Genomic DNA, 27,705 nt, shown 5'->3' with positions numbered 1-27,705 from the left:
TCACGTCTTACACCAGATAACCACAAAGACTACATAGATAGGCCTATATAAATGAAATCTCAATAAGCCATATCAACCATTTCCTTGAATTTATTTTGTCAATGAAAGAAATTACTGATTTTTAATTAACAACAGATAACCTTTCACCTAAATATGTTAGACGTGTGTCAAACTTGCCACCTGGAAGAGATTCTTGCATGGGACAACATATCTACAACCTAATGTGTCACATTCACACGCAAATCAAATGTAAACATGACGGCAACAGTTACTTTCATTGGCGTATCAACCATCAAGTGACCAAACAGTGTCAATATTTTATACGAAAGCAAGCTAGTGCTATCTGTGCAAGGTATTTACGTAAATTACATTATATGTTAAATTATGGTGACTTTTGTTCCCATAAGCTATAACGACAAAAACATTGCGACAGATAACCTTTCACCTAAATATGTTAGACGTGTGTCAAACTTGCCACCTGGAAGAGATTCTTGCATGGGACAACATATCTACAATCTAATGTGTCACATTCACACGCAAATCAAATGTAAACATGACGGCAACAGTTACTTTCATTGGCGTATCAACCATCAAGTGACCAAACAGTGTCAATATTTTATACGAAAGCAAGCTAGTGCTATCTGTGCAAGGTGTTTACGTAAATTACATTATATGTTAAATTATGGTGACTTTTGTTCCCATAAGCTATAACGACAAAAACATTGCGAAAGAGATGTATTTAAATATGTCTTCATAATATAATCCGACAGCCCTTTCTCGAAAGTGATTTTCTTGACATTATCTTTAAAGTAGGTCCCGTTGAAATCTAGACATAAACTAAATAGCGAAAAAGCATAATATTTAGTCAAAACAAGCATGTTACGAAACTAAATGTCGTAAAGATATTAAAATATACTGCTGCAGTATAAGCAATTAAACAAAGACAGCCCTTTAAACTGAGTATGAACATAACAAAAAATTACTCGATTTTTAGTACAATGGTGACTCCGATGACAGTCAGAAATTATTCATACCATTCGCGGAAATAGTCTGAATAATGTTGTGATTATCCCACCAGTATTTGCGCAGAGTCAATAGTGTAAATATTAATTTACCCTACGTAGTTAATTAAAATTCAGGGAGCTTTGATTTTCGACTAGATGTTGAAATACAATTTTGTTTTGAACATATTTTTCTTCTTAGTTACTGTAATCTCAATCGGTTCTACCTAAAGCCACGACTGTTATGCAACGATTGCACCCACCCCAACTCCTCCCACACACGCACACATATGCCTAGTACACACATATCCTTCCTCTACTAGGTCCCTCCCATTGTTATTGGTTAAAACCGAATATATACATTTAACCATGACACGCATATAACCTATGCCCGAACGTCTATCGAAGTCAAGTATCATTTCTTATGCTTGATAGGGCCTCTTCCTTTGTAACTGTTCCCCATGGAATGGACGCCCTTTTGCAATTGTAGTATCTTGCAAAGTCGTCGTTAAATCGCGAAAGCACCCACTTCCAGTAGAGGGTTGCTTCATAATCAGAGATTGGTTTGATATCCCACTCCGGATAATCATTCCTGTATTCCTTGTATGGTGTTGGGATGTGTGCACACGTTCGTCCGGGACAGTCACATTTGAGATACGTTCTTCTTGATGCGACGTTTGCAGTACAAGTATTACATACCAGCTTTCTACTACGGCGAACTCGCCAACCACCTACACCAGTAGGAAAATGTAGATTAGAAAAATGCACTTTGTGTTCTTTGACGGTGTCGTCACAAAGCGTCCTGCAAAACGGACACTGGGTTCCACATCCCTGCATCGCGTGAGCTAGAAGAATATGCAATTGTTTGGGAAGGTCTTCAAACCATTCCTTGATTTTTTCGATGCAGCTAGTATCTGGAAGGTCCGCATGTTGCAATAGTTTCGGTTGCATAGTATTCTGAACAAGATTTTTACATTCTGCACCAAATACGTCATAGTCGGATATAACTGTGTACATGGTCATTTCAGATATATCTTCTTCGTTTAAAGATGACTTTACTGATTTTTCAAAATACTCGGTAAAGGTTTCAACCCACTTTTCAAAGGAAATGTCGCCTTCACTTTCTGCTCGCAAAGAACGCAATGTTGCATCCAGTGATTCTCCCGTCTCTCGCAGTATTTCACCAATTTCATGCATTGCAATATCTTTGATTCGAATACAATTCTCTGTTACTTCACAGCATTCTTTGGCAATAAAAGATAAGGTCCATTTTTGCAGAAAGGTTGAGTGTCGCCTAAGAAAATCAATATAATTTTCAAAATCTTCTTCTTCGCAGAGGTTCTCTAAAACGGCTTTTAAGAAACGAGGTCTGCTGCAGAATATTTCATCGCCAGCTTTACTCAATCGCTCAAACATTGCTGTGCAGATTCGATTCTGTAGACATTGCCTCAGAGATTCCTCGATAATAGAGCTAAACGATTTAGCTGCTATATGATCCTTGCAGGTACCGTCACATAACGTTTTGAAGTCTTGATACAAAGGGTGTTTTTCCTTCTCTAGTAACGTCGTTACACTGTTTTCCTGTTCAGATGTAGTTTGAACATCAGCACATATCGGGAAGGCCCAGGAGCAAAAGTATGCAATAGAAACGATTTGTTCCCGTAGGCCCAATTCATTACGTGCGCTCAACTCCTGGTCAATGGAAGTAATCATACCCCTCATTATAGTGGAACTGTACGACCCATTACTTTTGATCTGCGCAAGAAACGTCTGACGTGCTTCTGCCACGATAGATAGTACAATATGGACGTCTTGCCTCTCTAGCATTGGTAGTTCCATCATAAAGCACTTATCAAGTGTGTGTCGTGTGTCCCCCGTAGGTACCATATTGGCAAACTTCTGAATGTTTTCTTCTGACAGACCAACTAACATTTCAACCACTTCAACAGGCACAAGATCCTTGACAGTATCCACCAATTTTGTCATTTGATCGATGATGTCTACAGAGAAAATGTCCATATATGTTTGCACTTCAGACCAAGATACGCTTTCAGCTAGCGCATCCATTTCAGAGCGTACGGCTTCTTGAATGTAATACCCACACGCTTCGCACTGGAGATGCTCACGTTTTTTTTTATCTGTCAAACGAAATGTATTCAATAATCCACTAATGCTTGCAACGAAATCCTTTGTTGCTTCTAACGAATACCACTTCTTTCCGTCTACTCTTGACGTGATGTCATTAAGATTAGCTCGAACTTTGTTCAAGAAATTTTCTTCACTGTTGTCTGATCCCCAGCCAAGCATGTCTGTTATTACCCAATTAGTCAATTTCTTCAACGTGCCTTTCGAAGCGCAGTTCAATTTTTCACTTTTGAGACACGCAGTTACGTGTTCTTTTATTTTCCACTCCGTACGTATGTCAAATTGTTTTAATTTGACCAATAATTCCCGTTTTCGAATGATCTTCTTCAAAATGTTTTGCTTGTGTGGGACATTTGCGGATTGCACAATGTTACAAGACAGGATAACGATCAAAGCTGTTTTATCTCTACATCCTGGGCAAGGCTTTGATACGATGCTCGTCAGTAACCTTCTGACACTGTCCAAGAATTCTTCAGTGAACTGAAAATCTTCTTTGCCACATGTGGTTTCAACAAATTCAAGTAAGACGTTTATTAACCTCGTCATTTCTCTATCACATGGTCCTATTAGTCGAAATGCTTCCTCTGCATCTCTTTCAGATTTGACACTTGGGGTCATTTCACAAAGTCCTTCAAGTTTGTGTGTAGTCAGTAAATCTTTCATTGCCATACTATGACTGCTATGTTGCAGACACTCCTGGACACATCTATAAATGTCAGCTTCAATGTCTTGCCGAATTCGCTCTTCACTATTTGTCGGATGGACAAGCTCGATATTTCTCATACATTTTGACCACTCTTCTTCAAATGTTGTCTTCACGAGCTCTTCAGTTTGCTCAGATATTTCTTCTTTAGACTTACCACTGTAACTTTGCAGGAATTCGTTTTGCAGCTTTTCTGCAACCGGAAGAACTTGTCTCCGCAAATCCGCCTTAAGCTTTGGTAGAATTTGGTTTTCTTTCGCTGTGGCGTTGCCGATGATATCGGATTCGAACTGTATCATTTTCTTCACCGTGTCTAGAATGTTCTTTTCGAAAAGATCTAAATCACGGTAAAAAAAAGTGGAATGGTGTCGAACACTCTCAAATTCTCGTTCTTGCAATGTTTCGCCAATGGTAGCTCGTATTTCGCTCATTTCTTCAGTCATTTTATGTTCAAGTTCTAATAGTAAAGTTCCTTTCCGTCCTTCAATATTCTCAACAGTTGAATTTCGAATCTGTTGCTTCGCTTCAAGTTCCCACTTCATCATTTCCCGATTAAGACGTAACTGTAGTCTCTTAAACATTTGGGAAAATGTGTTGTATTGTGAGATTTCGGTAGTGTTCCGGAAGTTGAATACAAAGTCTTCCTGTTTCACTGCATTCCAAACGCTGCTAATTCTTTCCTCAAAGTCTGAGAGCTTTTGTGGTCTACAGCTGCCCTTCACTTCTCTTAAAAGAGCGGACTTCAGTTTTAGCACCGTCTCGCTGTAGTCGTGATTGGGGGACGACATTGATCCTCTCCATAGGCTGGGAATGTACTGCACATTATCCTCTTTGTTGTCAATGTTGACAATGTTGAAACAGTCTGAGAACTGTCTGTATTGATCCTCTTTCCTTTCTTCTGTTGCGGCGGTGATAACAGCTTGATCAAGTTTCTGCAGTATGCTTTGGGTGCTGCTCTGATTTCGGTATTGGGCGGTTACGTCGGCCACAAATTGCTGTATGAGGTAGCAAGATGAGCTTAGATGAACCTCCTTCATCCTTATGAATGCATGTGCAGATATCTGAAGAATGTTAGACAGGTCTTCTCCAACAGTCTGCCCTCCAATGTTGATCAGAGTCATATCGGAGAGACATAAAGCAAAGGTCGCTAGCTCATTGTCTTCACTTTTGCGTTCCGTAACAGCTTTCTCGGGTGCTTTCAAACCCTCCGTATCTATAACAACAATATAGTCACGGCCAATTTCTTCCTTTAGGGAATCAGCTATTGGTAACAACTGCATAAACACTCCCCGAGTGCATCTTCCAGCGCTTACAGCAAATCGAACTCCAAACATGCTATTGAGAAGGGTAGACTTACCACTGCTTTGTATGCCGATAACTGAAATTACATAAACAGATGCGTCACCAATGATTCCGCGAACCGCTGCTAAGATTCCTTTTACCCACTTGATGGGTACATGACACGCATCGCCATCAAAAATTTCTAATGGGTGGCCACTGAGTAGCATTTCAGCAGCCATTTGCGGTATTAGTTTTACATCAAATTTCTTCATTATGTTTTTTTGATTCCTTTTTTCAGTGTTATGGAAGCACTCATATATTTGGCCGAATTCCCTCACGAAATGTTCGAAACCTAAAGAGGATGCGTCAAATGTCTTAGTCTTCTCCAATAGACTTTGCTGCAACTCAGACTCCTTGGACTTCCATTTTCTAACATCATCCTGCAAAGCTCTTTTCTCTTGCGCAGGAATGGAAGAAACACTTAGTCTTCTTTGAACATTTGTGACCTTTGCAGCGGTTTCTCGTAGTTCATCTCTAGTGGCCTTCATCTCATCTAGAACGGGACGCAAGTTTTCAATCGAGACCTCATTTAAAAAGTGTTGAAGCCAAAACACCAGAAACTGTTTGTAATCCGAAGTTGAACTCAAAAGTTCTTCATACAGTAAACGCATCTCGTTAGACATACCAATGTCACGCTGTTGTTGTCTCACTGCTGTCTTAGCTTTGTGCAACATAGCAAGCTCTTTTTCTACGTTACCTTGTGCACCTTTCCAACTTCGGTCTTTGTCAAGTTGAGACCATTTTTGCCATTTTACCTGCAAAGGAAGTGCTTTCGGTTTGTACTCTTTGGGGTCATGTTTGCATGCTTGTAATATGTTAAGGGCGGCCTTTTTTGCCTTTGAACAATCTTGGAATGATATATCAACTGCAATACCGTGGTCTGCACAATATGATGCTGTATTGTGAAGGTTGACTGGGGGTGTTTTTACCTCCTTGAGCAATCGCTTCATCTGATCGCAGATGTTTTCACAAACATCGATCTGTGAAAGCTGTGACGTGTCTATGACACTTACTCCTGTTGCCCTGATAGAGTTTACCACATACTCATCTTCTTTCCATCTTGGAACTAATGTCCCATTGGAGGACAAAATCAGCAGTACTTGGCTCTTCCGGGTAATGGCGTTAAGTTGGACCAACATCCTTTGTACATCTCTTCTGTTGACAAACACTAAAGTGATCGATGCAAAGGTACATAGAAAATCAAACTGGGATGAGGACTCTACAGCATCTCCGCGAAGGTTAAGGAAGCAAGCTGCCTTCTCAATGGTATATTTACGACTTTTACGATCACTTGGAAGGTACCAAACCGCCTCCACTGTTCCTCTGGATAAAATGGAAGGAGCGATGTCCTGTTCTTGGCTGCAGAAATACGGATGTTCGTCGTTACCTTGAACAGAACCTATCAGTTTGTTCAAAGTATTCGACTTTGAGAAGCCAGGAATACCGAAACGCACTGCAGCTACAATCGGAAAGGGAAATTGTGTAACATTAACTTCATTCACAAGGGAAGTTGACGGGTCCTTCCATGCTTTCGATATTTTCTGAAGTCCCCATAAAAGAAACATAGGGTCAGACGTAGTTGATTGTGGAAGAATCACTGGAACAGCCAGCTGGCAAGCAGACATTTTCGACAAAACCTCTTGCCTAAGGAAAGGATCGCAATGCATAACGATGGCAGACACAATATCTCTGCAACTCAGTCTAGCTGTGTTAGTAGAATCGGACGAATGAGGGTTATTATTTGGATATGGGGCCACTGAAAGAATCATGTTGAGCTCTTCATGTTCCTTAAAGAGTCGCAATGAACGATAATCGTATGACATCAAACGACTTAAAAAAGCCGTGACAAGACATACAGGGGATATGGTGTCTTCGCAAAGATGAATGCTTTCCAGGGTCATGCTACTGAGAACGTTTAACTGTTTACCACAATCTAAATCAATACCAAACGATTGAAGGACGGATAACACCTGTTCTTTTGTGTGAGTTGGTTTCTTGCTTCTATGGTTGTTCCTTGTGGGATTCTGAAATGTCTCCCGTGGTCTTGCCGATGATGTTCTCTGTTGTTCCTGTTCTTGTGATGGGATGTTTGTGGCAGCTTCTCTTGGACTAGAACACTGAACAGAAGGTTTGATATCTGTTACAAAAACAAAACAAAATACACAATACTTCAAAAAATATATTAACCAAGACGAAATCCAAGTCATCAATAACTTCCACTCATGTCTCCAACAAAACATAGTAGGATATACCATTGATAGGAAACATTTCATTGGTGTGGTACTACACGGTCATCAGTAAAATATACATCCATTGACTCGATCATCTGATTTGTCTCGTAAGACATGGCGTTGTACATTGCTATGCAATATCAGGTGCATCAAGTGTTCATATGCACAGTATATTAAACTTTTAATAGCAAAAAGGCTACTTGTTATTGTTCTAAACCACATCTTAAACTGCTTTCTTGCCACTAACAGTTATGGTATCTATTAAATGCTTGGAACAACGAATAAAAATAACTCGGATGTTTCCAAATTAATATTCATGTGAAGGGTGAAGTATCTATCAGCTGAACAGCCGCTACTAAGACTTTACCTTGGGTTGTAACGTTTGGTTTACAGAAAAATACAAAAATTGGTTACACTTTTTCAGGAATTCGGTAACAATAGGTTGTGGCACGGGAAGGGGGTTAAACTAAATCCTTGTTTTCGTAAGCTTTTCTTTTATAATAAATCCGCCATTTGGATGTGTTCAAACTATCAATTAATACCCTTAAAATTATTTTGGTTTCATAGATGATTATGGGTCTGTGTTTTTTTTAATGTATACCCTACTGAGGTACAATATTAAATGTTTGTGGTTCAGAACATTTGAAAATCCTTTGATTTATTCACATATAGTATCTCACTTTGATTCTATATTGCTCTTGGTTCTATCAAATCATCTTCAGAGCAGTTTGTATTTAAATTATAACTTGCCTAACTATTGGGGAAAAGTCAACTGATGTTACTTCCTACTTAGATGGACTTCAATGTTATCGATCTAATAGAACTCATCATCATGTCTAGCACGATCACTTGACGTACATCACGCAACCACTGTTGGGTAGAGGAATAAACATTCGGTAGACTCAATCAAGTATCACTATCCTGCAAACTGACCTTGTGGTTTAGAAGAAACACTTTTTTCTGTCAATTCACCGCCGAACGATGCCTTGTATTCTATTACTAGATCCAAAGCTTCATATGCCTCCAACACGTTCAATAGTTCCACCAATGTATCTACATCATCCTCTTTGACAATGCCTTCCTTCTCCCAGTTGGCCATAAGATGGTGGAATGGCTTTCGTAATTCATCCACCTTCAGCACAAAGTCAGGATCTTGTTCTGTCAGTTGAGCAAGTTCAGTAACGGCACCATGATCTAAGCACTTCTCTAATCCATGTACCATCAAACGAAACGGTTTGATCTTGAATTTCCCAGATTTACAAACGTCCTTCCTTTCAAATCCTTGATGGAAAAACAGAAAGCCAATACGTTTAGTGCTTGTGTTCCATTCATTATCTAGAGCAATTTAACAGTCAATTTTCAAGTGTTGTCAAGAGTATACCAGGGCGAAACTTACACTTATGTGGACCTACATATCACGAATGAAATTAATTCTAGCAAGTCAAGTTATTTTTTTTCAATTAGTTCAGTCTTTAGTTCAGTATTTGACCACTAATTTGCTGTATGAACAAAGTATGAAGTTGACCCAAAAGTCATGCCTTTGAATTCATAGCGCCAGGTTTGCATAATTTGACCTATGTTTACCTGAACTTACCTTTCACTTTCACATATAATTCAAAGGGTTCTGGTACCCAAGAAGGGGGTTATACGAGTCATGTGTGAAATTCATACAAAAAATTGCTTTTGGGATCTCAAATGTGATATCTTCAATACATCAAAGGGGATTGTGTGTACAGACAGACAGACAGACAGATAGATAGACACACACATATATAATATATATATATAATATATATTATACATAATATATACATAATACACATAATACACATAATATACATAATAAACATTATATATATATATATACGGACACCCTAACCACTAAGCAATGGACACTGATTGTACGTCCAAAGTTTCATAACCGGTAAGGAGGGTCGTAATTCTACTGTAGGCTCCTGCTACCTGTATCAAACTAGTTTTGCTTTGGTGACATATGTTTTTACATATTTACATATATATAAATATATATATATATATATATATAGATATATATATATAGATATATATATATATAAATATATATATATATAAATTAGAATTATAATGGTTAGTACCATTGTCAGACAGCGGCATGGTCGCCAAAGACTGGAGATCGCTATGACTGCTTTCTCCATTAGTCGACGGTAATTCTGGCGTAGCACTTTCTAAATAAAATGATATGTAGGGAAAGGACACATACTCAAAATGATGTAATGTTATATGATGTAATGTTTATAATAAAATATTTTAATGCTGAACTGTGTGAATACAATTATTCATGATTATGTAAATAGCTTCCAAACATCATATGGCCTTGCCCCATTTATGTTCGTGACAGCAGTCATAATCTATTAAGATATAATTAACATACAACATACAAAGATGTCTGACATAAATCGTACGACTTGCTTTAAGAGGGTGACGCTATACTGCTGATGAAGGTGCTTTTAACAAGGGCTTGAGCTCGTTAGATTATCTGTATGATTTATAATTGCATCCAGAACCACCAGATACATTAACTTTTCAAACTGTCTCCAGACAAGCATGTCATGATTGTGTCTACTATAAATAAGGGTGGGATAAACAGAGAATCGTCTTTTTTAAGCTACAAATTTATGTTTATAGGTTGTGATAGTCGTTTAATACCGTTGGCAGACAGCGGCATGGCAGGTAAGGATTGACGATCGGCAGAGTTGCTTTCTTCATTGGTCGACGTCAGTCCTGGCGTTGCATTTTCTAAATACAGAGGGGGAAACAACGAATATTTAATGTTAAGTTATGCGCATGCTTAGAATGAGTTTACATCAATAAACAAGAGCCCAAGGGCACTGTGGTTCCTTGCTTGGGGTATATGACAATACACATAACATTATCAAGCAAGATTGGGCTCAAATAGTCCAAGTAATTGTGGTCCTACATGTTCCCATAAAGTAACCAACACTATAGCCAACACTTTTGTGATCACAAAATGTGATCGGATTTTGGATCAAAAGGCACTTTTGAGATCTAAATATGGCGTCGAAAATGTAAGAAATATAAGAGACCTACAAGCGTGTCAACAGATATGATACCATTGGTGACCTCAGATGACATTACCTTTAAGTTTCAAAATGTTCCACATGTTCCAAAATGTTGTCAAGGGTCACCCAGATGCGGGTCGACATTTGGATTACATTGAAGCAACTCCCAACCCTAACGGACAATTTGTTCTCAAGTTATCGCTAAAATACTAGTTTTTTATCATTAATTGACCTTTGGTGACCTCGGATCACATGACCCTTAAGTTTGAAAATATTCCCCTATACCATTTGCAACTTGTCTCAAAATATCAACTGTCTAACACCTTGGCACTGGGAGTTATTACACTAAATGTCTGAAAATTAACTTTGACCTCATATAACTTCGCACACGAAGGTCAGACGGGGGTCAACCCATTGACTTTTATGATCAGAAGGTACCTTTAACATCTGAAAATAGCATCGAAACTGTAAAAATCCACAAAACACGAAAAGGTCACCAGAGGTCAAATTGAGGTCAAGGGTCATCCAGATGCGGGTCGACAATTGGATTACATTGAAGCAACTCCCAACCCTAACGGACAATTTGTTCTCAAGTTATCGCAAAAATACTAGTTTTTTATCATTAATTGACCTTTGGTGACCTCGGATCACATGACCCTTAAGTTTGAAAATATTCCCCTATACCATTTGCAGCTACTCCAAAAATATCAACCTTGTCACAACTTGGCACTGGGAGTTATTGCATTGAATGTCTGAAAATTAACTTTGACCTCATATAACTTCGCACACGAAGGTCACATGGGGGTCAACCCATTGACATTTATGATCAGAAGGTACCTTTAACATCTGAAAATAGCATCGAAACTGTAAAAATCCACAAAACACGAAAAGGTCACCAGAGGTCAAATTGAGGTCAAGGGTCATCCAGATGCGGGTCGACAATTGGATTACATTGAAGCAACTCCCAACCCTAACGGACCATTTGTTCTCAAGTTATCGCAAAAATACTAGTTTTTTATCATTAATTGACCTTTGGTGACCTCGGATCACATGACCCTTAAGTTTGAAAATATTCCCCTATACCATTTGCAGCTACTCCAAAAATATCAACCTTGTCACAACTTGGAACTGGGAGTTATTGCATTGAATGTCTGAAAATTAACTTTGACCTCATATAACTTCGCACACGAAGGTCACATGGGGGTCAACCCATTGACATTTATGATCAGAAGGTACCTTTAACATCTGAAAATAGCATCGAAACTGTAAAAATCCACAAAACACGAAAAGGTCACCAGAGGTCAAATTGAGGTCAAGGGTCATCCAGATGCGAGTCGACAATTGGATTACATTGAAGCAACTCCCAACCCTAACGGACAATTTGTTCTCAAGTTATCGCAAAAATACTAGTTTTTTATCATTAATTGACCTTTGGTGACCTTGTATCACATGACCGTTAAGTTTGAAAATATTCCCCTATACCATTTGCAACTACTCCAAAAATATCAACCTTGTCACACCTTGGCACTGGGAGTTATTGCATTAAATGTCTGAAAATTAACTTTGACCTCATATAACTTCGCACACGAAGGTCACACGGGGGTCAACCTATTGACCTTTATGATCAGAAGGTACCTTTAACATCTGAAAATAGCATCAAAACTGTAAAAATCCCCAAAAACACGTAAAGGTCACCAGAGGTCAAATTGAGGTCAAGGGTCACCCAGATGCGGGTCGACAATTGGATTACATTGAAGCAACTCCCAACCCTAACGGACAATTTGTTCTCAAGTTATCGCAAAAATACTAGTTTTTTATCATTAATTGACCTTTGGTGACCTCGGATCACATGACCCTTAAGTTTGAAAATATTCCCCTATACCATTTGCAACTTGTCTCAAAATATCAACTGTGTAACACCTTGGCACTGGGAGTTATTACACTAAATGTCTGAAAATTAACTTTGACCTCATATAATTTAACATACAAAGGTCACCTTGGGTCAACTTATTGACATTTTTGATTGATGAGACCTAAATTAGAGCATCAAACTATACAAATTCAAACATTTTTTCTTTGCCCATTTTCTGCCCCCAAAATACTAGTTTTTTAACATTAATTGACCTTTGGTGACCTCGGATCACATGACCGTTAAGTTTGAAAATATTCCCCTATACCATTTGCAACTTGTCCAAAAATATCAACCATGTCACACCTTGGAACTGGGAGTTGTTGCATTAAATGTCTGAAAATTAACTTTGACCTTGTATAACTTCGCACATGAAGGTCACACGGGTGTCAACCAATTGACAGTTTTGATCGGAAGGTACCTTTGATATCCAAATCTAGCATCAAAACCAAACATTTCCTTTTTTGCTCGTTTCCTCCCAAAATAAGCACATTTTTTCTAATGTGACCTTTGACCTTTTGACCTTGGTTTCAGATGTAGTTTAATCTCCTGATTCCAAAAAACAAAACGACAATTCTGTACAACCATCCTAACTCCGACCGAAAAACTTTGACCCCATATAACTTCGCACATAAAGGTCACACGGGGTCAACCTATTGACATTTATGATCAGAAGGTACCTTTGACATCTGAAAATAGCATCAAAACTGTAAAAATCCCCAAAAACACGTAAAGGTCACCAGAGGTCAAATTGAGGTCAAGGGTCACCCAGATGCGGGTCAACAATTGGATAACATTGAAGCAACTCCCAACCCTAACGGACATTTCGTTCTCAAGTTATCGCAAAAATACTAGTTTTTTATCATTAATTGACCTTTGGTGACCTCGGATCACATGACCATTAAGTTTGAAAATGCTCCCCTAACCAGTTCACAACTTGTCCCAAAATATCAATCTTGTCACACATTGGCACTGGGAGTTATTGCAGTTTTAATATTTTCGGTTTTTGGACCATAACTGACCTTTGGTGACCTTTGTGGGCACCAGAAACAATAGGGCACACCTTCTCCATATGGCGGATCTATCGTCCAAGTTTGGCCTCAATCCAACATTCCCTTATTGAGATAGAGCGTACCCAAGCAAGTGTCACAGACACACACACACACACACATACATACATACATACATACACACACACACACGCCAACCTGACTGCATAGGTTCCTTTTGCTAAAGCAAGGAACCAATAATTAGTGATGATTACTTATATTGGCACGAAATCTGTTCACATATTACGTGACAGAATTAATTTTGAAAGTAGCCATTTGCATTCCAATTGCCACAATCTAGTTGCAACTGACTTAACCATTTAAGGAAAGACCATGTACCTGAAAAAAAGATTTTGAGAATGATTAAATTGTATGTCTGTATTGAATAAAATTGTTGATAAACCGCTAATCAGGACAAACGAAACATTTGAAATCACATAATTATCTTTTTATATTGAGCGATATCCAATTGTATGGGAATACGGTACAACTTAATATGAATGAATAAATTTATACCCTAGCTTAATTGTACCCTAGACAAGTTACCCGTGGAAAGTATTAAATATTGTAACAGTTTTGAGACCTAACTGTTCAAAGCCGAGATCTGGACGTCCGTGACCAAAGCTGATACGTCCACGAATAACAAAGAATCAGAAACTAAGTTGTTACTTACCAGATGAATCCCCTTTAACTCTTCTGCCTTCATTTCTCAATGACGTAACAAGGTTTCCCTTCCCAGTAATGCACGTTTTATCTTCATTTTGAGACGGGACAGAGTTTCCTTTCCCGGGCGTTCCATTTGATACCAAGTTTCTTTCAGCATTGCCTGTACACATGTCAAATACGAACTTCATTTACACCTAGCAGTGTGTCATAACCGTAAGGTTAACGAAACATTGCTTTCCGCAACGGAAATGGAAACGTCGAATTTGATTTCGGATGTCGTTTACAATCGAGGTTGAAAATGTTTAACCTTTTTCTCTGATATATTTTCAGAATACGTTTGAATGTTATAGATTTTTAACATATTAACATAATTTGTCATTTTGATATATAAACCTTTTTTATGAAACATTAAACATGTCCCATATTTACACTGTTATCTATCAGACAAGAAACATTTTAAGATCCCAGATACCAAGAACAAATACTGAATTCATTTCAACTCAAATACAGCTAATTAGCTTACACTACAGTATGCATAATGCACACGATATTAAAATATATCTAATCTATTGATTATTATTTCCAAATAGTAAAAAATTCTAAACCTATGAGTGTGTAAAAATGAACAGTAAACAAATATAACTTTAATACTGGTATTATTATTATTTTGTTTGCTGGTTTATGAAGTGGTAAACAAAGAACATGAAACAGAGATATAACCTTTCTCCATGCAAAGTAAAAGTTGAAGAGTGAAAAGTTTGAACAAATCCCTTAATTAATACCATTATCAGGCAGCGACAAGGCAGGCAATGATTGAAGATGGCTGTGATTGCCATTGGTCGACGTAAACCCTGACGATGCACTTTCTAAAAGAAAAGATGTACAGAGGGGAAAATCAATGAATCATTAAAAATTAAGTTACGTACAAACCTCTGCAAAACAATGTTGTTCAATTTCATTACATGCAACCATTGCTTCCGACTAAGCTATCTATAACCAGTGGAGACGGGGACTTGAAATAAACGGCCCATTGGCGGTACAAGAAAGACGATAATCTATCAACCTTATGGTGCAGGGTCTGACTCAGTGGCGCATCGGTTTTGAGTCAGTAGTAAGCCGGTAGTCCAAACAAGTCTATCAAACACATAGGCCTACCTTTACCGACAAACAAAACCTTACCTATAAAAATATGGACCCTACTGGTCTGAAGGGTGTGACCCTTGATAATTTATAACGACGCTTCATGTAACCTCGGTTACTCTGGACAGTTTCAAATTCGTTGACTTTGAATACGCATGAGAGAAGGGTCTCCCCACCTGGGTGCAGCTCCCTGCTCACACCACCAAGGGTAGCTAGCTTCTATAGCATCTCGTGAAATCCGTTGCATGAATTTTTCAAAAAATACGAAATATCAATAATATTAATACCATTATCAGGCAGCGGCAAGGCAGGCAATGATTGAAGATGGCTGTGATTGCCTTCTCCGGTGGTCGACGTAAATCCTGACGATGCACTTTCTAAACGAAAAGATGAACAGAGGGAAAAATCAATGGATCTTAAAAATTAAGTTACAGGTACGTATATAACTAATTATTTCCATACTACCTCTGCATAACCGATGTTGTTCAATTTCATTACATGCAAACACTGTTTCCGACTAGGCTGCTTTCGAATAAGCTATCTCCAACCAATGGAGACGGGGACTTGAAATAAACGGCCCATTTGGCGGGGAAAGAAAGACGATAATCTATCAACCTCATGGTGCCAGGGTCTGACCCAGTGGCGCATCGGTTTTGAGTCAGTAGTAAGCCGGTAGTCCAAACAAGTCTATCAAACACATAGGCCTACCTTTACCGACAAACAAAACCTTACCTATAAAAATATGGACCCTACTGGTCTGAAGGGTGTGACCCTTGATAACTTAAAACGACGCTTCATGTAACCTCGGTTACCCTGGACAGTTTCAACTTCTTTAGTTTGAATACGCATGAAAGAAGGGCCTTCCACCTGGGTGCAGTTCCCTGCTCACACCACCGACAAAGCATAACGAGCAATGAGGGTAGATAGCTTCTAACATCTCGTGAAATCGTTGCAGGAATTTTTCAAAAAATACGAAATATCGATACTTCGCTATATACGCCATATATAATAAGGTCTATAAGGCTTAGATCTTCGCCGACGAAGCTAGACTTAATTCTCTTTCAAGGATCATGTGATACTAACAAGTGTCATTAAAGGATGAGTAAAGGAAGCAGAACATTAGATCTGATATTTTAACAGTCCAAGAAAATGGAAAATTGAGTGCTAGTAACATTTGTTTCTATAGCGTTTTCGGTTTTCATGATATTTACTTTGAAAAACATGCTTAATCTCGGGAACGCTCCTTTAAAGCTTCATTGATGACGACGTCGACTCCTCAGTGCAGGCCTGAATTTCAAATAAATTAACCAGAGTGTATTCTTCAAAATTCATATAAACAACAACAAGGGGCGAAACAACATATACTTCGGGTGGGGTGGCGGCGGAGTAACCTGCTGGTATGTGACTATGTGCATTATGTACTGAATAGTGTAGTGCTTAATTGCAAATTGCTTGCTGAAGATGATTAAATGTAACGCAAAGAAGAAGCAAATAAACAAACCTTCCAGAAGATTTGGCGGTGGCAAGGGACTAGGGTGTCTTTCATTCTCATTCGCAGGAGCAGAAGACCGTTGCGAAGGTGCTGCTGCTTTTTTGGGAGCCGTAAAATTTCTAGATTTTGGCTTCCATTTTTTCTGAAATATTAAGAATTAAGAATACAATAACGAATCATGTAATTTCGATCTTCCAGATCGATGCGCAACAATAATGCCGATTCTGTTCTTATCACACAATTATACTGTACAATGAAACAGAAGAATCAACAATATTAACAACCATAAAGCCTCATGATGTATTCGATCTTGGCGGTCGAAAGAATCTCTTTTGGTACTATTCTGTAGTAAATATCCCACTTGCTCGTTGCCAAAATATAAGCCCAAAGACTGATTATTAACGACATAAGGTATTCAGTATAAAAACTGCTTGCAGAGACTTTTTCAGTTCGTGTTGATAATGATATGTATACGAGGCATATATATAATCACTGTGATATATTTCGCGTACGCATTAGTAACAATAGAACTGTTTATATACATAAGCAGTATCCGTTATACAGATGGTTTTCAAATTTATTGCCAGGTGGATTCATTAACAAACAAATACGTTACGAGTAACATAAATAATCTGGACTCGCGTAACCTCAATGATTTTATTATTCCAGTTGATGTAATTAGTTTGTCCAAATTGTCTATATAAGTATCCTACCAAGATCTTACCATGCTATTATGAAGTCTGTAAATGCTGCAGATTCTATTACAAAGGTTTTCACATTTTCAGACTTTCAGCTTTGCTGACCCTTGGTGACCTTTGATTTCGGTCAAAAACAATAGGGACCTTTCATTTAACACTTTTGCACTCAATTCACGGAAACCACCTACTAAATACGATATATGTAATCTACTGTTGTTACGTTTCTTGAAATATCGTGTTGACAATGTTTTCAAGTAGGGATGCACCGGATCCAAATTTTTGGATCCGGCCGGAACCGGATTTTGCCGGATAGTACGTGAAATCCGGCCGGATAAAATCCGGCCGGAACCGGATTTTTTCATTACACAAAAGAAAATCATTAATAAGAAGTAGAAGTATGGAACAAGGAGCAAATCTTAGGTGAGGTATGTATGCATATTATAAAGAAGGTGAAATTAAGACCCCATTTATGAGATTAAATATGACTTGAAGTGGTGTAATCTACATTCTTTAATAAAATAACTACAATATTAAACTGCTGAAGGCTGCAAGAAATGATTTAACTGCAAACTGTATTTGTTGTATATTGCTTCATATAATTACAGTAGTTGTATTGTTTTGGTTGATCTTTAGAAACAGTGGGTCAGACCATTGAGAAAATTAAATTAAACATGTTAAACCTAATTTTTCCTTACTTTGAATGTTTTTATTAATTTTTGGAAATAGTTTACATTGATTTAAGTTAATACCAACACCTTTTTAAGGGATGATTCAGGCCTGATTTTGAAAAAGATCCGGTCAGATTTTGAAAAATATCCGGCCGGAACCGGAACCGGAACCGGATAATTTCTCACTATCCGGCAGGATAGTCCGGCCGGACCGGATATCCGGTGCATCCCTATTTTCAAGATTTTACTAAAGGCTTACATAAAATGACATTTCACCTTCTCCAGAATAGTTTAAAATTTGTACACAGTATTACAATAACCGACCGTGCAAATATGAGTTTCCAATTTTTTTTATTTATTTATTTATTTTTTTTTTGGGGGGGGGGGTTCTGGAGATAAAGGACTTTTAACATTTTCAAGTTTTGACCTCTGCTGATCCCATATGACCTTTGACCTTTACTAAAACAATTTGGTTCTTCTACTGAATAAGATGACGCCACATGCCAAATATGAGATCTGCATACCTATCTCAAGTTATCGTGATTACAAAGATATCGTGTTCACATACACCCCCCCCCCAACCCAATTACACACACACTCAAATACACACGCGCATACATGCACATGCCAACTTTGACTGCATATGTTACTTGCCTGCCTTCGGCAAGTAATCAAAATACGGGAAACGAAAGAAAGAACAAAAAGAATGCCTAAAGGTTTTGTAATTCCCTCCATTATAATTTAAGATACAATCAAGAACAACTGTGGAAAAGAACCCCTGAGTAAAGACCCAGCACATCAGTGCAGGTAATACCCTGAAAGTTGGTGTCAATAGGGTCACTATAGTGGAAGCGGAGTACCCTCAGGTCACCTTAAAAGGTGACGTAATCCAAAGATTAAGTTTTATATAGTATAGATCGACGGCGTTCGAAAACGCAGTGTCACTTACAGGAGTCGCTCACGTCAAATTGTCAGTATTAAAGCAGTGTAGTGACAGGCATGTGTTATTATAATTATATGTGGTGGATATCATTGTGTTCATTAAATTGTAATTAAACTGGCAATTTACGCAGTACATAGACACGTCTTACTACAAGATTTTGCTCAGTTCATAGAGGCATCATTTACTCTTTTGTTGCCAGAAGTATTCACAAGTTTATCCCCAAATTTGAAAACTTCATTTCTTCGCAATACCAAGTGCTATGGATGTGGTTTTGACAATTTCCAGCAAAAAAAGAAGCCTCCGGAGCATAAGGATAGCAAGATCTTCCACAGGAAAATGAAAGAAAATTGGACATTACATGAAGTGTAATAAGGAAGCTGCCACATCAACGAGCGGCACATTTGTTTAAAATTAAATAGGGTTAAGTAATGGAGAGAGGGTGACTGTATAAGACCTTATTGAGAAGTAAACATCAACATTATTAAAGCAAACCTTTACAATTATTTGCTACGATGACATACAACATTTCCTATACTTAGTTCCAAAAGTCTTGGTTTTACAGCTCATTTACAACATCATTCATTGGGAAAAATATGCTCACATTAGAAAATTAGTGTAAGCAGTAGGTTTCGTACCCCTGTGGTAAGAGAAACAAAGGGAATTGTATGTTGCAGCGGTTGTTGAGTTTGCTTATCCTTATACATTACCATGTCAAGGCAGTGCGCAGCTTTAAATTAAATTGCGAAATGTTGGGAAATTCCTTCCCTACTATTCAAGTAACAAAACTTCTGAATGGAAGTAGCTAATTATAACTACCGGTAAAAAAAAACGCTTGAGGAGCAGAGTCCTTTGTTATCACCTGGTACGGTACTAGTTTTATGTAAAAGAACCAGCATTACATAGTCTGAATGAAAATGACTAATCATTACTTTTGACATGAAAACTGTCAACAAACTTCATCGTGTAAATACACTTAAACGTACGAAGGGTCTGCAGTAACTCCGATCCTAATTTTCAGCACGTACCTTTATTAACTAAGGGAAATTCCACCGTACGGTGGCCTGTAAAACCATTTTCAGATGGACTTCAACATTGAGCGGTTTGCGATTTACTCTATTAATGCACCCCAAAAAATGTTTCAAAATCCCGTTTTCAAAAATTTAGTGTTAAATATCATACACTGAAACATCGCACCACCGAAACACCAAAAAGGCCCATAAAATTGTTCCCTCCCTTTAAACTTGCAGTGGCTGTGGCCATATCGATTGATGTCAATATGGAAAGCGACTGGGTGGGGGGGGGGTGGACAACATCATTCATAGGGGAAGATAAGGTTACCTTAGAAAATTAGTGTAAGCAGTATGTAACAAACCCCTAACAAGAGAAACAAAGTGAATTGTATAATGTTTAACTGAAATTGGCACTGTTACGTCACTTCTTGACAAAAATCGAATGACACCTTACCCCACCTGACCCCAACTCCGCAACCCACCCCTCCCCTTAAATAAACACACCTATAAACCATCGTATATATTACACCAAGCAATAAATCTCTTCGGATCATCTTTATCACTGAAAGGGATTTTCTTGGCTGCTGAATTAAATTGCTTAGCAAACTTGCTGAAAAGTTTCTCTATCTTATAGGTGAAATCACATCGACGCAGCAGCCATTTTGAACCGCGAATATATATGCAATACAAATGTAAATAACAATATTTCTAAAAAAGGTACCTTTCCGTGAAATTCTAGGTAGCCTAACATTAAACATAGAACTTTAAGAACTAAGCAAACTTTCCATGGTTTATCTGGTTCCAAGAAGAAATCAACAAGAAGATTAAATAATAGCCTACTTTAAACTTTTGATAATCATTTGCTCAGATGGCATCACATATATACAGCTACTGTGATTCGACTACTGTGATTCTTCTACTGTGATTCGCCTACTGTGATTCTTCAATCCAAGCTTCACATTTTTTGTCACCATAATATCATTTTAATGGGAAGATTCGAAGGCAACGGTTGTTGAGGTTGCTTAAATCCTTATATATTACCATGTCAAGCAGTGCGCCGCTTTAAATTAAATTGCGAAATGTTGGGGAATTCCGTCCCTACTATTCAAGCAACTATACTTCTGAACGGATATAGCTAATTACAACTAGTAATAAATCCGCTTAGTGAGGAGCAAAGTCGTTTGTTATCACCTGGTACGGTACTCGTTTTGTGTAAAAGAACCAGCATTATATAGATTAATGTAGCTCGCATGGACACAGGCGCGGCGGAACGGGAAAATTATTGGGGGGCTAATGTGTGGAGACTATCTAAGCGGAGCGCCACCATCGGTTGGCGCGGAGCGTACAAGAAAAGTTTGGGTTTTTCAAACCCCCAGATGGCCGGAAGCGGCACTTCACGAGTGTTTCATGCTGCGAATACCTAGCCCTAAAATATGGGTCTCAAGCCTGCAATTTCTCAGATTGCACGTAAAAATCTGTAAAAACATTGTAATTTGTATATTCGATGGTGTTTTAGGAGAGTAGCTATTACTCGAAGTGTACTCGCAAAGACGTTTTTTAGTGTAGTAAATTACTACTTGCAATTAAATGCAATAATTAAATAAATGTCATAAGAAAAAACAGAAAGCATTTCTTAATGTCAACAAATGGGTAATTCCAAAACCATGTGTAGTTGCCAACAAATTTCTATGAACCAAGCACTGTCACGAATGCATGTACCCTATACAGTACAGGTGAAATGCTAATATTGTGTTTTTGTTCGTTTAATAATTGATTGCGTTTAAACATAAAGCCATGTTCCACGCCTTGCGTGTACTCGTAGTGTAAACGCAAATTTTGATGAGTGTAGTAGCGTTTAGCTTATTACACTCTTATTTAAAGGGACAAACTAAAACGAATGACAGCGAATGACCGAATGACAATTGACTTTGTACAAGGTTAATTATCATTTGCGAATGACAGCGAATGACAACGAATGACAACGAAAGACAACGAAGGACAGTGTTGAGAAGAGATAAAATGATTAACGGAGTGGAGTAAATGCGGTTAAAAATGATTTGAGGAAATCGCATGTTACGTGGTTGCAGGGTTTTGGTGTAATTTACGGATAGAAACCACAGGGAAAGTTTGTGTGTGAGAATGCGCTTGAGTGCTGTGCTTTTTACCTCTGTAGATTTATATAGAAATATATCTGAAGCCGTTTCAAGATTATAGTATTGTTAGTTTCTAACAATTAATATCGGAAAAATGACGTTAAATTGTTTTTTTAAATCAGACTTACAATTTCGCTTACTATAAGGTGCGTTTTTATATTGTCCGTACTTTACTAGATCTAGATACCCACGAAATCTGAACTGTGATATCCGGTTGAAGCAAATGTCTGTGCTGTCATTACTGTCATTCGTTTTAGTCAACGCAATTTTTTAGTGTGCACAACATATTGTCACAAGGGCGTAGGAACCGGGGGGGCTGGGGGCGCCAGCCCCCCCCCCAGTGAAAAATATGGGGGGCGGAAGTATCGTTCCACCCCCCCCCCCCCCCGCTCCGCAAGTCAGAAAACCCCTTTTTCATTTCCAAATGAGAAAAAAATCTCATTTGAAGCACCAAATTGCATCTAAGGCCAGGTGAAAATGCAAAATTCTTTACAAAATGGAGTGGGTGTTGAAGTGTGCTATATTGCACCAAATTGCATCTGAGGCCACCTGGAAATGCAAAAAAAATCCAAAGGGGAGGGGGACACCCCCTCCCCTTAGATCCCTCCCCAGGCCAGCCATCAGTCTTCAGCCCCCCCCCCCCCACTCAAAAGTACCTTCCTACTCCACTGTATTGTCAGTTATGTGCAACGGAATTGTCATTCGTTTTAGTAACACCCTATTTAAAACACTAATATTCGATGAGGCATGATACAGACAATCAATTATCATATCGAATTATTACACCTATATAGTACTGTATACGTGTGCATCGGGACAGATCGACAAGTATGCATTGAAAAATTGGCAGATGCACGTTTCGGAGCCTTGGTAAATATTGGGGGAGGGGCTTATCATGCATTTGCCCCCTCAACTTTTTCATTGCCCCCCAAAGCACCCTCCCCCGGTTCCGCCGCCACTGCATGGACATGACTAAACATTGCTTTTGGTATGAAAACAGTCAACAAAACGTCATCGTGTAAATACACTTACACATACGAAGGGTCTGGTCTGCAGACTACAGCACGTACCTTTATTATTAACTAAGGGAAATTCCACCGTACGGTGGCCTGTAAAACCATTTTCAGAGGAACTTTCTCATTGAGCGGTTTGCGATTTACTCCATTAATGCACAGACGTTTCTTCACGATTCCAAAGATTTCGTGCTGTTATGTATAACGTACATACACACAATTGTGAAGATGGGAATCTAGAGTGTTATATTATTATTATTATTTTTATTATTATTATTATTAAGTTGGTGTAATTATTGCCTTACAGTATCCTACATACATAGGCGTACGAGGCGGGGGGCAGGGGGGCAGACTGCCCCCCCCCCAAATTTCCAGAGGACAAGAAATTCGGGCAAAAGTCCTGAAAAATTCGGGCAGCCTAAGAGGAGAAAAAAAATATATATATATATATTTTTTTTTTTTCTCCTCTTAGGCTGCCCGAATTTTCAGGACTTTTGCCCGAGTTTCTTGTCCTCTGGAAATATATATATAAATATGCAGTAGCTTGCCCGAATCTTTTTCAAGTTTTTGCCCGACAATTCCATGATTTTCTTTATTTAGCATCATGATGCCCGAATATTTCCGTGTAACACCACCGTAAGCGCAGTTCATCTGGGCTACCACGCTTTTTGCACGATCAATTTTTTTTCTAACTATTCAATTGTATACCTGGACCAAGGGCGGCGGAACCGGGGGGCACAGGGGGCACGTGCCCCCCCCCCCCACTTTTCCACAGGTTAAAAAGGGGCCTTTTTTCTACAAAATTGAGGTGCCTCAAGTTAGCAAGAGGTCAGGTAACCAGAATGAACACTCGGGAAGGGCCTTTTCCGGCCATCTGAGGGGTTTGTAAAACCAAAAATTTGCTAGTACGCTCCGCGCCAACCAATGGTGGCGCTCCGCTCAGATAGTCGTGCATACAACTTTGCAAATCTTGGCTAAGCCCGTGACTTTTAATGAATTTCTGTGGGTCAAACTCAAAGCTATTTCGAATGGAAAAAATTTGTTAAGGTATTAACAAGAAATAAACTCTAATTCGGAAGATTCCTACAATAGCAACTAGCATGATTTCACCTCATTTCGTCTCAAAAGAAAACTTGTTCCTTGTTTCCCAATTTGCGCATTGGATATTGCAGTTTTAGTATGCATATTTTCCTTTAGGGGCGGGGGGGGCGTTGATGGTGTGATGTATATACACAAATAAGATAATACAATAAGAGTTATAAGGGGGACTAAATCTAAGGCTGCATCAGTCCAATCGAATTTCTGCAAAGTGCCCTTTGATGTCGGTCCCCCCCCCCACCCAGATTAAAAGTGCTTCCGCCGCCCTTGACCTGGATATCCGCAACATGAGTGTATATAAGAAACATTTTCTTTTTCATGGATGGTGGGGGGAGGGGGGAGTGCCTACAAGCCTAGAAGTACAGGTTTATCATATTCTTTGTTATTTTTTATACTTTTTTGTGAGACAAATTGCAGTCTCACCCGACACAGCGACATGATCCCGCCTACGTGTCGTTGAACAATGTATGTTTTTTTCTGGAGGTAGCTGAGTACTGTGTTAAAAGTATAAATACGGTAACTAAATAGGAGCTTAAAATATATGTCCCATTTTTCCCCTTCAAAGTGATGTTACCATTTTTTCTTCTTCTAATTTACCAAATTTTTGGGGAAGTGTAAATTTCTAAAACGTGAGATTATAAAATAAAGAATGTTTAGATGCAACTTGCAAGGCCTCAGAAGTGCCGTTTCCGGCAATCTGAGAGGCATTGTGTACGCTACGCGCCAACCGATGGTGGCGCTCCGCTTAGATAGTGTCACGGGAACTTTCGGGCACAAAAAGTTCTGCCCCCCAAACTGAAATGGTCCCGTACGCCTATGCCTACATAAAGCCTGTCAAGAGGATTACGTGTATTTAGAGGGTGTGCGGAAAGATAATGTTCCCTTGCTTTATAATATCACCTTTTAGGGTACAAAAAAAAAGGCCAGATAGTCGACAATTCCCAGGTTACAAGATGTTGAAAGATGCACGAACTATGGTTAAACAATAAAAATTGTTGTGTGGCATTTAACAATTAGCGTCCACTCCTTAATTGTTGATATTAAAGCCGTTTGTAGCAGATCTGCAGTGCAAGATGCAAATTAACCATATTAGAGAAAAAGTTGCACTACCAGACTCTGAAGATCTTCCTTGAAAAGTCCCCCTGCCATCCGTCTCCGTCTCACAAGAATGTCAGTGCAATTTGCGAGCTTATATTCGCAATCCGTTGCAAACAAGTGTTCTTTAAACTTATCCGTAGACTGCGATTTAGCAGCGATTACATAGCCTTTCACTCATTCCTATGAATTCTGTGCCAAAGATGCCTAAATTACATAAAAAGAATCGCAGGAAATATTGAAACTTTGTTTACCTTTTTATTGCCCATGGTCGCGATTATTCTGGTGTGTTACTGAGACTCCGTTCACAATTTTCCTGTCACTGATCTACACGTGAGTGTAGTCCTTCACATGTGTCTTTGCCAGGCACTTCCGAAATCAGTAATGACATTGTCAATGTCTATACAGTATGTCAACAGGTGTCGTTATCCGTTCTCGATGACGTACTTGCTCAAAAATGCTCCACGTGAGTTGTGCTACTGTAGGAGGGTGACGGTGTCACAGTATGTTAGCACCAATCAAAATAGATCTTAAAGAAGGTTTGGGATTTCAGCCAATCGCTGCCAAGCACCCCAAATCAAGATGTCTGCGCCCATAGATGTAAGCAAAGTGCAAAACGTATACGAGAAGAATGGCGACTTCCAGCCCGACTTCAAGCGTGTATAGTCAAGGTGAAGGAGCATAGAAATAGAGAAATGGCGAGCGGTCGATTCGGGCGCTTTGGAAGTGATGGAAAAGTCCGAATTTCGATATAGCCTACCTATAACTAGTAGTAGGCATAGTATTAACTACTGTAGTTACTACTAGTAGTACTACTACTACTAGGCGTAACTGTATTTTAGGAATGTAACTGTGTTTCTTCGTCTTCGTCTTCGATACGGTGACACATCCGCAAAAAGGGACAATATCTCACCACACACATGTCAAGAGAATAACTAGTTAAATCTGACCCGAGTACTGATATAAGTGACAGGATTCACTGGAACTACTAATGAGGTCTGAAGGCAGACTATTCCAATCCCTAATTGTATTTGGGGAAAAAACTATACTTATAGCAATTGGTACTGGCATACAGTTGGCAGAAATGCATATCATGCATGTTCCGACTCCTACGCAGAGGCTTTCTTAGGCAGTCAATAGGGATCTGAGCCTGACCATAGATGCCCTTAGCAAATAAGATGATTCTACTTTGTCTGCGCCTCTCTGCCAAGGGCACCAGGTTTAGGTCCCGTAACAGAGATGAGACAGAGCCAGGCTCTCTTGAATAATCTGAAGCGATGAAACGGGCTGCACGCCTCTGAATGTTTTCGAGGTTGTGCTGCAAGAGCTTGGTGGGGATCCCAGACAGAACTGGCATATTCCAATACTGGCAGGAGGAGACCTTTATATGCAGCCAATTTTGCATCCTTCGAACAGGGGGATAAGTTTCTACGAAGAACTCCCAATATCCTATTTCCTTTGTTACACACATTTTGAATATGCTTTCCCCAGTTGAGATCTGAAGTGATATGAATACCCAGATATTTAACACAATCAACCTTAACCAAGTGAACCCCATTGAGCATGTAATTGAAAATTACAGGTTTCCTCTTTCTAGTAATGGTCATAATGTTACATTTCACAGGCTGGAAACTCATGCCCCAATCTTTAGCCCATTGCACTAGTATATTTATATCTTCCTGAAGTTGATGACCATCACTGACATCATCGATAACCCGATAACAGACACAGTCATCAGCGAACAGTCGGACACCAGAAGAAACAGCATTACCAATATCATTTATGTAGGCCAGGAAGAGAATGGGTCCCAAAACTGACCCTTGCGGAACACCGGAAGTAACCTTAGAAGGATTAGACCTAGACCCATTGACAACAACCGACTGCTCTCTATCACTCAGAAAAGCATCCACCCAGCAGAGAACCTGTAGCAAAGTAAACTACTTAAGTATAAACTATGCTAGTATACCTTCCAAAGTTTAATGTAAAAGTATGTGACCTTCAACTATGTAACTAGGTATTACTAAGCCAGATAAAGTTAGTTTTAAGTGAGGCTAGAGTAATGCTCGTGATGGGCAAAGCCGCCAACAGCTAAGAGAAACCGTACTTCGTTAGGGAGATGTTACACTTTTAACGTTTCTTTACATATGAATTGAAGACTGGAGGAAGTCTTAAGTGGAAATGAGCTGGCGTTTGCATGTTTTAATTTTTCATAATACTGGTATTTGTTTATTGAACTGTTTACATTCACATTGAAAAGTACCCCCCCCCCCCCCCATCATCCCAAGTGGCAC

The 27,705-nt window shown here is 38.9% G+C and overlaps 1 protein-coding gene across 3 annotated transcripts; it reads right to left on the bottom strand.

Annotated features, from left to right (window-relative positions):
• Positions 1–100: 100 nt before the first annotated feature.
• On the bottom strand, positions 101–25,841 carry LOC139962295 (uncharacterized). 3 transcript variants are annotated; one of them, XM_071962299.1, is made up of 9 exons: positions 25,669–25,840; positions 16,746–16,878; positions 15,532–15,621; positions 14,887–14,970; positions 14,112–14,264; positions 10,107–10,196; positions 9,536–9,625; positions 8,355–8,702; positions 101–7,327 (listed from the first exon to the last, which is right to left on the bottom strand). In XM_071962299.1, exons 1-9 carry the CDS (start codon positions 25,681–25,683, stop codon positions 1,410–1,412), a joined length of 6,921 nt encoding a protein of 2,306 aa, XP_071818400.1. In that variant the 5' UTR covers positions 25,684–25,840; the 3' UTR covers positions 101–1,409. The 3 variants fall into 3 exon arrangements, with proteins under 3 accessions (XP_071818400.1, XP_071818403.1, XP_071818402.1); XM_071962302.1 differs by lacking the exon at positions 15,532–15,621 and having other exon boundaries at positions 25,669–25,841; XM_071962301.1 differs by lacking the exon at positions 14,887–14,970.
• Between the last annotated feature and the right edge of the window lie 1,864 nt (positions 25,842–27,705).

This window comes from Apostichopus japonicus, chromosome 3 (assembly GCF_037975245.1).
Source record: "Apostichopus japonicus isolate 1M-3 chromosome 3, ASM3797524v1, whole genome shotgun sequence".
Classification (NCBI taxonomy): Eukaryota; Metazoa; Echinodermata; class Holothuroidea; order Aspidochirotida; family Stichopodidae; genus Apostichopus; species Apostichopus japonicus.
The sequence above is the reverse complement of the archived record's forward strand: the minus strand, read 5'-3'. Positions and strand labels throughout refer to the sequence as shown.

Excerpts from the sequence above, each read along its gene's own strand:
- LOC139962295 (XM_071962299.1), bottom strand. Across the intron at positions 15,622-16,745 it reads ACCGCCAAATCTTCTGGAAG|AAAGTGCATCGTCAGGATTT; the intron begins GTTTGTTTATTT and ends CTTTTCGTTTAG. Across the intron at positions 10,197-14,111 it reads AGTTAAAGGGGATTCATCTG|AAAATGCAACGCCAGGACTG; the intron begins GTAAGTAACAAC and ends CTCTGTATTTAG.